Here is a 12173-nt window from a genome sequence, read left to right on the forward strand (position 1 = left end):
GCAAACATCCTGCCTCGTCTGAACCAAGGGACCCATGTCAACATCGCAGCACGTCTTAGTTCCACCTACCGGCTCTCTGTTAACCACTAACCATTAACTGTCCTCGTTTCCGGCCCCCGGTGCGTTCGATCGGGGCGACCGTGGACCATGTGAGCATTCAAACCAATTATGTATCCTGGCAGCAGTTTACGGCCTGGCTCATCTTCTGGAGAGGGATTTCTGTAAATGGGATCAGACTGCTTACAGGGAATTATCATGACGCACCTCCCCTCTGGCTGGAATCGGGAGGATCTTCCTCAATCCTCCTCCAGCCAGTGAAAGGGACATCACAATTAGCCTCACCTGTTGATTTTGACATTTTTGGAGGGAAAGTTTGGGACAGAGGCAAGGGGGAAAAGTGGGAAAAGTGTGACCCTGTGTTCTGTCATCCGTCTGGGTGAGTTTGGTGAGTTTTCTATTTAAGGTCCTGCCATTATGGGAGAGGAAAGTGCCCTGAAGTAATAACAGCACTCCTCTTTCCTTACCTCTCCTCTCTGGGATGGATTACAGATCTTTGGCTGAGCTGACACTCCTGCCCTGCTGAAACTCTGCTGCCTGGGACATCCAAAAGAAGGACCAGACGTTCAGACATTAGAGCTATATCTCATCTCAGTAGTGTATTTTCATTTTAGGATTCTCCCTAAATTGCCACCATGGCACTAATGAAGGTCAAGTTTGACCTGAAGAAGCGGGTGAAACTGGCCCAGTTCGTATGGCTGATGTACTGGTTCTCAGTGATGGCAGGCGTGCTGGTCTTCAGCATGGGGCTGTTCTTTAAGATCGAGCTGCGTAAGCGCTCAGAGATGATGGACAACAACGAGAGCCACTTCGTTCCTAACCTACTAATCGGCGTGGGGCTGCTGGCCTGTGGGATCAATGCCATGGGAGGCAAGATCTGCTATGACTCCCTGGACCCCAGCAAGTTCTCCAGGTGGAAGCCTATGCTCAAACCCTTCCTAGTCTCCTGTGTGGTTTTCAATTGTCTCCTGGTGCTGACGGCTCTCCTCTGCTTCCTTATGAGGATCCCTCTCCAGTTCACGCTGGCCGAGGGCCTGAAGAACGCCCTGAAGTTCTACAAGGACACAGACACGCCGGGACGCTGCTACATGAAGAGAACCCTGGACCAGATGCAGATGGAGTTCCGTTGCTGCGGCAACAACAACTTCAGGGACTGGTTCGAGATCCAGTGGGTCAGCAATCGCTACCTGGACTTCAGTGCCAAGGAAGTAAAAGAGTGAGTCATGATATTAGCAACATATCTAGGATCAGTTCTAAAGATCCCTAACCATTAGGAGGTTATAATGCAAAACTGACCTTAGATAAGTGTTAAACATAGTGATGTACGTTTTATTTTAAATAAGATGACTCTATAATAGGCCCACACCAACAAATGGTATGAATGGAGATTGTAGAGTTAGTTTATGTGGGGGTGTCCACTGTTCTTAAAGGGTGTTCAGTATAAAGGGATTGCAGGTGCGAGGAGGGGGGGGGGGCTAAGTAATATAAAAGGGCCACTTTTTGTTATAAGGTTAAGGAGGGATTACAGGGTCAGTGGATTTTAGATTTTAGTGTTAGAGGTGGTGATGGTGGTGTGTGCATGTGGGTTTGTTTAAAGGATTACTGAACAGTGTCTGGCTTACGGGAGGTGGGGGAAGGAGATTCAGTCTGTGAGAGCTGAAGGGGAATGATTCCGGGGTCTGTTTTGCAGTGTGTCTCGTGTAAGGTGTGTATGGATTCAGGTGTTTCAAGTTTTGGTTTTCAGTGTAAGTGATATCAAGTGTGTAGTTGTGGTTGTCTAAAGGGGAAGTAAGTGGTATAAGGCGTACATGCACCCATGTGTATGCGTGAATGTGTGTGCGTGTGTGTGTGTGTGTGTGTGTGTGTGTGTGTGTGTGTGTGTGTGTGTGTGTGTGTGTGTGTGTGTTGTGAGTCTGTGAGTTCTTAGTGGCTCCAACCCTACTTTAATACAACTCATTCGGAAGATCGGACCTGTCTAGAGTGTCAGCGTTATCAAGCATTTTCAGTATGTCCTTGTTGTTGGGAATGACTGGAAATTATTCATATCCCTGTCACTCTCTCATCTCTGATCCCATCAGACTACTCTTTGCATGACTCTAATTTAGAACTGCCCTACAACTGTCAATCACAGTTGAAACCCTACCGCCAGACCACCCAAAGGCCAAATGCACGCTCCCTGCTACAGAATCAGAGAGATTACTGCTGTCACGGTCAGGCCAGTCAGTCTCACCTTATGGGGATCATCTACTCAGACGATCAACAAACTGCTTGATTGATTACCTGTCAACTATAACTATGTTGGCAAGCCGCAACTAGGTTAACTAGCTACTACTGTATATCCAGCCATCGATTAGTTAGTATGCAGACTAATTCCATTTAGACAATTCATCATCATTCGAAGTAATGGCTCAACCATCAATTTATGAATTGAATTTCAATACATCCTCTGAAATGCCTTCTCAGTGTAGTGGAGGAAAGTCATTCTGAGAGAGATCCTTTGTAAGTGGTGTGCATCATTATCCTCCATAATCCTTTGTTGTAATTTCTGAGTCCGTGGCAGATAGATGTCTTACCAATGAGGACGTGTGTTCAATGACAGTTGCTGAATGTTTTTCTCATCTTCAGTGTGCTCATCTGTTTGTGTTGGAGACCGAGATGTAGTGAAAGTATCATAGTTCCTTCCCAATGTAAGCAGAGTTCATTCTTCATTCTCCTTTGGCTCATGCACCTTTTTTTGGAAAGCAAGTGACAGTATTCGTTTGCACTGTTTCTTCCCAAATCCAATGTGAGGAGAGCAGAGTGTTCCCAGTAGAGAGGGGCAAACGGGGTTAATCCCATTCAAACAGCATGTGACTGATAGAGCTTCGTGATCCTCGCTTTACCAGGTACAATGTGGACAGATTTCAGCTCTGTCAGAAACAATGCAAGCACTGCAAACCCTTTGTCATGGAAAGAGCACGTAAAAGCAGTGTTAGGTTGTGTCAGGTCTTTCAGCCTTATACTACCTTTCTAAATACTGGTAGTTCACTGGGACTTCATCACACATACTGTACGTTATGATGGATGGATTGGGTAGGGCTTTTTATATATTACCCTGACCATGACATCTGCCCTTTGCCCTCTGACCCCCAGTCATTTAAGCACTAATGAGTATGGGAAGTACTTGATGGAGGCTACCTTTTCACTCCCCTAACCCCATAAGACCTTGACCCTAACACACAATACACTGACCCTAAGCCATGAAACCTTAACCTCTGCTCTTTGCCATTTCACCCCCCAGTCGTATCGGCAGCAACGTGGATGGGAAGTACCTGATGGATGCTGTTCCATTCAGCTGCTGTAACCCCGGCTCCCCGCGGCCCTGCATCCAGTACCAGGTGACCAACAACACGGCCCACTACTCCTACGACCACCACACCGAAGACCTGAACATCTGGAAACGGGGCTGCCGCGACGCTCTGATTTCCTACTACGGAGGCATGATGAACAGCATAGGAGCCCTGGTGCTGCTGGTCACTATTCTGGAGGTAAGAAAAGATAGTCTGTAGAGCATCTACAGATGGACTATCCAAATAAAGTTTGACCAAATACTCCCTTTCACTCGCTTGTTAAAAGGCATGGGGTGTTTTTTGTGATTAAGTTTTAACTGAGAGTTGACAAAGATGCCCCAGATGCCTGGCTAGATCCAGAATTCCTGGCATGGTGTCCTCCTGTACTCTCAATGTATATTTCCACACCTCCCTCCACCTCCCTCACCTCCTCCACCACTTCCACCTCCCTCCATCTCCTCCACCACCTACCACCTCCCTCCACTTCCCTCATCTCCCCCCACCACCTCCACACACTTTCCTCCCCTCCCTACACCTCCCCCCCACGAACTCCACCAGCTCCCTACACCTCCACCTCCTCCTTCCACCACCCCCCTCCACCTCCACCTCCTCCACCCCAACCTCCTGCATTAGTCATGATACCTGCTTCTACGCCTCCTGCTCTCTGCTGTAGGGACGCCATCACCTGCCAGGTTTACAGAGGTACACACAGACACACACCTGCCAGGTTTACAACGGTACACACAGACACATGACTGCCAGGTTTGCAACGGTACACACAGGCATACACTTGCCAGGTTTACAATGGTAAACATAGACACACACCTGCCAGGTTTACAATGATAAGTGTAACGGATGTGAAATGGCTAGCTAGTTAGCGGTGGTGCGCGCTAATAGTGTTTCAATCGGTGACGTTACTTGCTCTGAGACCTTGAAGTAGTGGTTCCCCTTGGTTACCCTCTGCAAGGGCCGCGGCCTTTGTGGAGCGATGGGTAACGATGCTTCGTGGGTGTCAGTTGTTGATGTGTGCAGAGGGTCTCTGATTCGAGCCCGGGTTGGGCGAGGGGACGGACTAAAGTTATACTGTTACATAAACATAGACACACACCTGCCAGGTTTACAATGATAAACACAGACACACACCTGCTAGGTTTACAATGATAAACACAGACACACACCTGCCAGGTTTACAATGATAAACACAGACACACACCTGCCAGGTTTACAATGGTAAACACAGACACACACCTGCCAGGTTTACAATGGTAAACATAGACACACACCTGCCAGGTTTACAATGGTAGACACACACCTGCCAGGTTTACAATGGTAAACACAGACACACACATAGAGGCAGGCTTACAGTGGTAGTGCACATGGCTGGTAACTCTTTAGTGGTCTTCTTGTGGGTCATATGGTTGCAGGCTTTCACTTCAAACACACCAATAAAATACCTGAACTTGATTCAGCTTTGGTTTAAATTCTCCTCATTAGGAAGTGCAACTGAGAGCGAGATTTGGGTCTTGGAGGCTTTGATGTGGGTGTCTCGGAAGTGTGTGTTCGAACGTGGGAAGCGTTTGCACTTTCACTCGGCCAAAACCGTGCACAGTTACAGTCACTCACCTTTCCAGATAACTTGAAACAATCTGATCAGAGGGGTATACTATGATTAAGCTAGATCTACTTATCATTTTCTAATGCTAGCCAGCTTCAGTTAGCTTCACAGTCCAGCTCATGCTTCATTCGTACTCCGACGTGGATATTGCTTGTTCGCCGGCCGCTAACTCTAGCAGGCTTATATTGTATGTGGCTAGTCGAACACCGAACTCTTCATTGAGACAATGCTGAAACACCAATGTAATGGCGAGTCAGTGCCACATTTTCAATTGTGCCTAAATCAAATTGAAAGAAAAGTTATCTTGCATATTCAGCAGGCTATGGCGTGAAATAGGCTTGTTGAAGTCTTTATTGATCGTTAATGCCATCATTGGCATGCTTGTCAATGCACAAGCACTTTTTTCCCCACACCTATCAATAAAAGCAAAAGTTTCTGTGCAAAGTTTAAAATGCATTCTGTCATTACTAAATGTGTGATGTGATAGGTATTTTAATGTAACTTTTTTTGAACAAACATTTTTTTATGAATAAAATATTGAATCAGTCATGTACCTCAAATGAAAGGGATGATGCAATCTTTGCGAGAGGGAGGGAATCTAATTTCATTGGTCCTCAACTCGCAGCTCAGACACTTTATTCAGGATATATTTGAGCAGGTTAGTTCTGAATGATTTGTAGCCACAGGAATTTACCTGCCTGAAAGGTGAGCAACTTTAGAGGTACCAGTTATCCCCAGTTGAACTCAGAGTTGACCAAAGTTACCTCCCTAACTCCTCAAATTATGCATAGGCCTCAGGTCTGGAATTGTCAAAGTTAGTATGACGTTGGATATGATATCTCTGGGGCTAGTTAGGGACGTCAAATAATTACACTATGTAAACAGGATAATATTTTCATGTTGCACATCTTCGAGTTGTTTCGTTAAATGCTTTCAATATTTGTACATGCATTTCTACAATTTATAGTTGGTTTGAGGTTTTTAAGTCATTGAAATTTGGAGCTATTGACATTTAAAAGTATTGTCCCATGTACATTGTGTAATTTACTGATGGTTCCTAACGAGTCCCATATGGATATCAAATATCAAACATATCAAATTGACCATGGTCATTAGGATAGGGCCATCTGCAGATGCAATCTGAATTGATAAATACTTGGGTGCTTCCAGCTGTAGGCAGGGTTGAAATAAATCCAACCCAAGGAAAGCTGTTACGGTACCCTTCATTCTGTGACATACCATTTTTTCCTAATTATCTTGCAAATCTCAGTTTTGGACAAGACTGACTCAATGACCAAAATGATTTACACTTTGTTGTAGTCAATTTTGACACAAGAATAAATGTTTCTGACTAATATAGATGCCACATAAACTGTTTTCTACCAGAGAAGTTGTTTATTGCCTTCAGTTGCTCCCTTAACTTGTCCTGAAAACCTGGACTTGGACTCAATCTGCTGAAGCTTATCAGGGATAAAAACAACCCGAGAGATCTCCTACCTGGAATAGCCATGGTTACGCAACTGTCTCCATGGTATTACCTTACCTATAGCTTTGTCAGAGGGGTCATACTAGAAAGGATCCAGCTTTTGTCAAATTAACATCATATTTGGCTTTTCGTACTAGGTTTGGAGAATTAATGTAGCAGGTTAGGGGAATGTTAAAGTTTGGAAAAGGCTTAGCTTAAGTGTAAAATTTTTTATTCATCTACTTTTGACAAAAGCAATTGAATTTGAAAATTCCTGGTGGGGCCTCCCGGGTGGAGCGGTGGTTAAGGGCGATGTACTGCAGCGCTAGCTGTGCCACCAGAGACTCTGGGTTCGCGCCCAGGCTCTGTCGTAACCGGCTGCGACCGGGAGGTCCGTGGGGCGACGCACAATTGGCCTAGCTTCGTCCGGGTTAGGGAGGCCTTGGCCGGTAGGGATATCCTTGTCTCATCACGCACCAGCGACTCCTGTGGTGGGCCAGGTGCAGTGCACGCTAACCAAGGTGCCAGGTGCACGGTGTTTCCTCCGACACATTGGTGTGGCTGGCTTCCGGGTTGGATGCGCGCTGTGTTAAGAAGCAGTGCGGCTTGGTTGGGTTGTGTATCGGAGGACGCATGACATTCAACCTTCGTCTCTCCCGAGCCCGTACGGGAGTTGTAGCGATGAGACAAGATAGTAGTTACTAACAATTGGACACCATGAAATTGGGGAGAAAAAGGGAGGGGGGGAAACGAAACAAATCCTGGTGTTTGTGATGCCTGCCGTTTGGTGCAACGCAGACCAGGTAGGGAGCGTGGTGAAACAGAGGAGTCATCGCAGTCCTTTTGAGTCAAAGTCTCTACTTAACAAAGTCATGTTGGGGTGGCAGGTAGCCTAGTGGTTAGAGCGTTGGGCCAGTAATTGAAAGGTTGCTGGCTCGAATCCCTGAGCTGACAATGTAAAAATCTGTCATTCAGCCCCTGAACAAAGCAGTTGTCGTAAGCTGAGGCAGTGAAGAAAGTAGAGGAGGATGGGTCAATGGTGAGGGACCCTGAGAGGATCCCAGTGAGTAATAGATTTGTGTCAGAGGGATTTTTGAGTGTCTTCGGTAGTCTGTCATTGTAAATAAGAATTGGTTCTTTACTGACTTGCCTAGTTAAATAAAGGTTAAATAAATGTTTTTTTTTATCTTGTTAGAGCTTTTGTGCCGAACCCATTGCACTGTTTCACGTGCAACTTTTATGTTCATGTCGCAGCCGTGTGTAGGGGGGAGATTCCAAGATGTGGGAAGTGTGCAGGAGGGCATGGGACAGAGGATTGTGTCGTTTTGGTGGATAAAGTTGCGTGTGTCAACTGTAAGGGTGCCCATGTTGTTGGGGATCGGAAGTGTTCGATGCGAGAGCAGGTTGAAGTGGCCTGAGTCAGAGTAGTGCAGAAGGTGTCGTATGCTGAGGCAGTGAAGAAAGTAGAGGAGGATGGGTCAACGGTAGAGGAGGATGGGTCAATGGAGTAATAGATTTGTGTCAGAGGGTGTTTTGAGCTTCATTAAGGCTGGCTTCTTAGCGTTCATAGAAATGCTTATCAACTGTACCGCAGAGATGGAACGTAAAATCACAGAAAATAGATGTTGTGGTGGCAGCAGCAGAGAACTATTTGGGCATTCGAGATTTGACTTCAGAAGAGTTACAGGGTGTGTTGAGTGGTGGTGTCCCGTCCTCCCAGGCCTTTGGCATGGTGCAGGAGCAGATAGTGTCAAAGTAGTGAAATGGGGTATGTCTTTTATTCGGTTCTGTAGGGCTACAGAGATGCTACTACATTAGCCTATGCCTGTGAGGCAAACTTATGATTGCTGTTGCCTGTTGTTGCTTACCCTGTCAGTGTGAATCTCTGTTTTTAGCTAACTCTTTGTTTCAGACGGGTTTGATGTGTTGACTTGGAACATAAGCAAAGCTATATTTCAGTTGCTGAATGCTGATTGGTGTCTTCTGTTAGACATGTCAGCCTGCGCTAACAGCTATAGCTATCTCTCTCAACCCCTGTAGGTTGGTTAATGTGGGGTTAGGTTAAGTTATGGGTTTTCACTTCCAGTACATGAGCAAGTCGCTGAAGCTAGTGTTTACCTCAGGCCAGGTGTAGCTCTTCACCCAGGCTAGCTGTAAGTCTTAGCCCAGGCTAGATGTAACTAATATGTCTATCTCTATCCCCTGTAGGTTATTGTGATGATCGGCCTCCAGTACGTGAATACCTCCTTGTCTAACCTGGCCAACCCAGAGGACCCAGAGTGTGAGAGCGAAGGCTGGATCCTGGAGAAGACAGTGAAGGAGACGTTTACTGACATCATGGACAAGATGAAAGCCATGAGTAAAGGCAATGCAGTGGACGAGGCCGGAGTGGATGGTGTCGCCACGGGCAGCTGAACAAGACACATTGACACAAACTGAGACCATTCCCACCGAGGGGAAGAAAGGCAGATTGAACAACTCCTTTGCATTTATTACACAAAATACACACATAATACACACATGCATGCCCGACACACACAATACTGTCCATCTGAAGGGAAAACTGAAATGGACACAAATGGACTCTTGAGTACATGTCAGCACTTACGATATGTTGAATGTACGAATGCATGAATGTATGTATAAGTCACATTATAACCAATTTCCAATATGCCCTCCCCCACTCCAATACACACAGACTAACAAACAATACACACTTTTTCTAAAACTCATACCTTTTCCACACACACACACACACACACACACACACACACACACACACACACACACACACACACACACACACACACACACACACACACACACACACACACACACCTCTCCTCCAACCCCAGCTTTGCTACTCTGCTTCAGTTTTCTTACGTTCTGTATAATTCTGCTCTGTTTCATATTTTATTTTTAGCCCATTTTCTATAAAACGAGGGAAAAACTAAACACCACCCAGTGTCATGAAAATGCATAATGTCAGATGTTTTGCATTGCACTGTGAAAATGCATTTTTAAGAATAAGGTCAGGAAACCAGGTATGTTGTGTTTTATGGATAATGTGGGGCTGGTGGTTGTGGCGCAACCCGCTTCCCTTCCCAGAGAGGACGTTAAAGTGGAAAGGTTAAATGTTAATTCATAGCCCAAGGAATATATGTTTTGGATCCACCTGTAGTGCAGTTTTTTCTATTAGATAATTCCTAGAAAATTCCAAAGAAAAGGACTGAAACACCCCAGATATCAACTCTTTAAAGTTCTTAATTTCTAACTTAATTTGAGAGATGGAGGAGGGCTGGAGACTCCTGGGCTGGAAGAGGTGGATCCATTTCACCCTAACCCGATGTTGTTGAAGTTTGGGGAGGAGGGCTGGAGACTCCTGGGCTGGAAGAGGTGGATCCATTTCACCCTAACCCGATGTTGTTGAAGTTTGGGGAGGAGGGCTGGAGACTCCTGGGCTGGAAGAGGTGGAACCATTTTATGCTAACCGATATTGTTGAAGTTTGGGGGTGAGGGGCTAAAGGAGACGTGGCGGGGGTGAACCAGGGGTGACCCCAAAGTTGAGGACATTTGAGACTGGCAGCTAAACCCCTGGCCTCTGACCCCTGAACTCTGACCCCAGCCGTCTGCTCTGTGAGGTCACTCAGCAGGTCCAATCAGCATTCTCTTATTGGATTATCAAGAGCTACTGTACATACCCACACACTCACAGACCAACTCCCAGGCTACTGTTGTCTTTGTAAATAGTCTAGTATTGATACATAACTTTTTTTTAACCGTGTAATTCATTTAAATTATTTTATTTACTGTAAAGAAAATGTTTTGCCATGAGAAATCCTTCTGTTTTTCTTTCTGTATGTTGTGTAGAAGGATGATGAGGCCATTGTGTAAATGAAAATGTTAATAAAGAAGCTAGCCCTGTGAAGTAGAGTTGGACATATTGGTGTTGTGTTGTTTCTACTTAAGACTGATCAAAGATCAAACAGCAATGCCTTCTGGGAACTCAGCGGGGTGCCTCATTTAGCCAATTGGATCAGGGTAATCATCAGATTATCGCATTCACATGGACACAGGACAACCCTGCACATGGAGACTGAAGGACGAGGGTGTGTGCGTATGTGCGTGTGTGTGTGTGCGTGTGCGTGTGCGTGTTTGTTCTGTGACTTTAGATGTAAAAAAAATCTAAACTTCAGATCTCTAACATTCTAGGTGTTTTTAGTTGTTAAGCGACCAAAGGATCTGCCTACGTTACCAAAGGATCCGCCATTAACTACATTACCAAAGGATCTGCCTACGTTACCAAAGGATCCGCCATTAACTACATTACCAAAGGATCCGCCTACGTTACCAAAGGATCCGCCATTAACTACGTTACCAAAGGATCTGCCATTAACTACATTACCAAAGGATCCACCTACGTTACAAAAAAGGATCTGCCAAAAACTACATTACCAAAGGATCTGCCATTAACTACATTACCAAAGGATCTGCCATTAACTACATTACCAAAGGATCTGCCTACATTACCAAAGGATCTGCCATTAACTACATTACCAAAGGATCTGCCATTAACTACATTACCAAAATATCTGCCATGAACTACTTTACCAAAGGATCTGCCATTAACTACATTACCAAAATATCTGCCATTAACTGCGTTACCAAAGGATCCGCCATTAACTACATTACTAAAGGATCTGCCTACGTTACCAAAGGATCCGCCATTAACTACGTTACCAAAGGATCTGCCATTAACTACATTACCAAAATATCTGCCATTAACTACTTTACCAAAGGATCTGCCATTAACTACATTACCAAAGGATCATTAACTACGTTACCAAAGGATCCACCATTAACTACGTTACCAAAGGATCTGCCATTAACTACGTTACCAAAGGATCATTAACTACGTTACCAAAGGATCCACCATTAACTACGTTACCGTCATTAAAGCACCTTTGCAAGACTTCCTTGATAAATATACTAATTTAATTGTGACATTTGATGTCTAATTGTCTATGACATTATGTGATTGTCTGTGTCCAGTGGTAAACAGTAAATCCTATAATCTATAAACTGAGGAGACAACCAGACAACGCCAGAGCCCAGTCATTCATCTGAGCATTCAATGTCCAACAGAGATACAAAAACGTTGCATCTATAGGCGATCATCACATATTTTGTCAAGTCGCCAACCAGTTCCATGCAGCTGCCAGATTCTGTTTCACTTGGGCTGCGTTTACACAGGCAGCCCAATTCTGGTATTTTTTCCACTAATTGGTCTTTGACCAATCACATCAAATCTCTTTCACAGTGAGAAGAAAAGATCCGAATTGGGCTGCCTGTCTAAATGCATCCTTGGCCGTAATATTTGTAATCAGCATTACATCCCATTGATGGCTAAAATGTTTGAGGTAGTGAGGAGGTATTTGGAAAGGCACAATCCTGTACCACAAATCAAGGTTCTGATTCCAGGTCAAGTCAGAGGGGAGACCTATAGAGAGCAGAACAGCAGTAGGTGTTATTATAGTACTGTAAAGGACCAAGTATAATGAGGTTGTGAGTTGGGGCTTGGGGGGTAGTTAGTGGGTGTGTGGAGTATCTAGCTAGTGTGTGGGGGCTTGAGGGGTAGTTAGCGGGTGTGTGGGGTAGTTAGCTAGTGTGTGGGGGACTGAGGGGCAGTTAGCGGTGTGTGGTGCAT

General features: G+C 45.1%; 1 protein-coding gene across 1 annotated transcript; it reads left to right on the forward strand.

Moving 5' to 3' along the window:
* Positions 1-324: 324 nt before the first annotated feature.
* LOC139367444 (peripherin-2-like) lies at positions 325-10405 on the forward strand. Its single transcript, XM_071105651.1, has 3 exons — positions 325-1273; positions 3338-3584; positions 8675-10405. The coding sequence occupies exons 1-3, from the start codon at positions 693-695 to the stop codon at positions 8879-8881; spliced, it is 1035 nt and encodes a 344-aa protein (XP_070961752.1). The 5' UTR covers positions 325-692; the 3' UTR covers positions 8882-10405.
* Positions 10406-12173: the final 1768 nt, after the last annotated feature.

This window comes from Oncorhynchus clarkii, chromosome 16, assembly GCF_045791955.1.
Source record: "Oncorhynchus clarkii lewisi isolate Uvic-CL-2024 chromosome 16, UVic_Ocla_1.0, whole genome shotgun sequence".
Classification (NCBI taxonomy): Eukaryota; Metazoa; Chordata; class Actinopteri; order Salmoniformes; family Salmonidae; genus Oncorhynchus; species Oncorhynchus clarkii.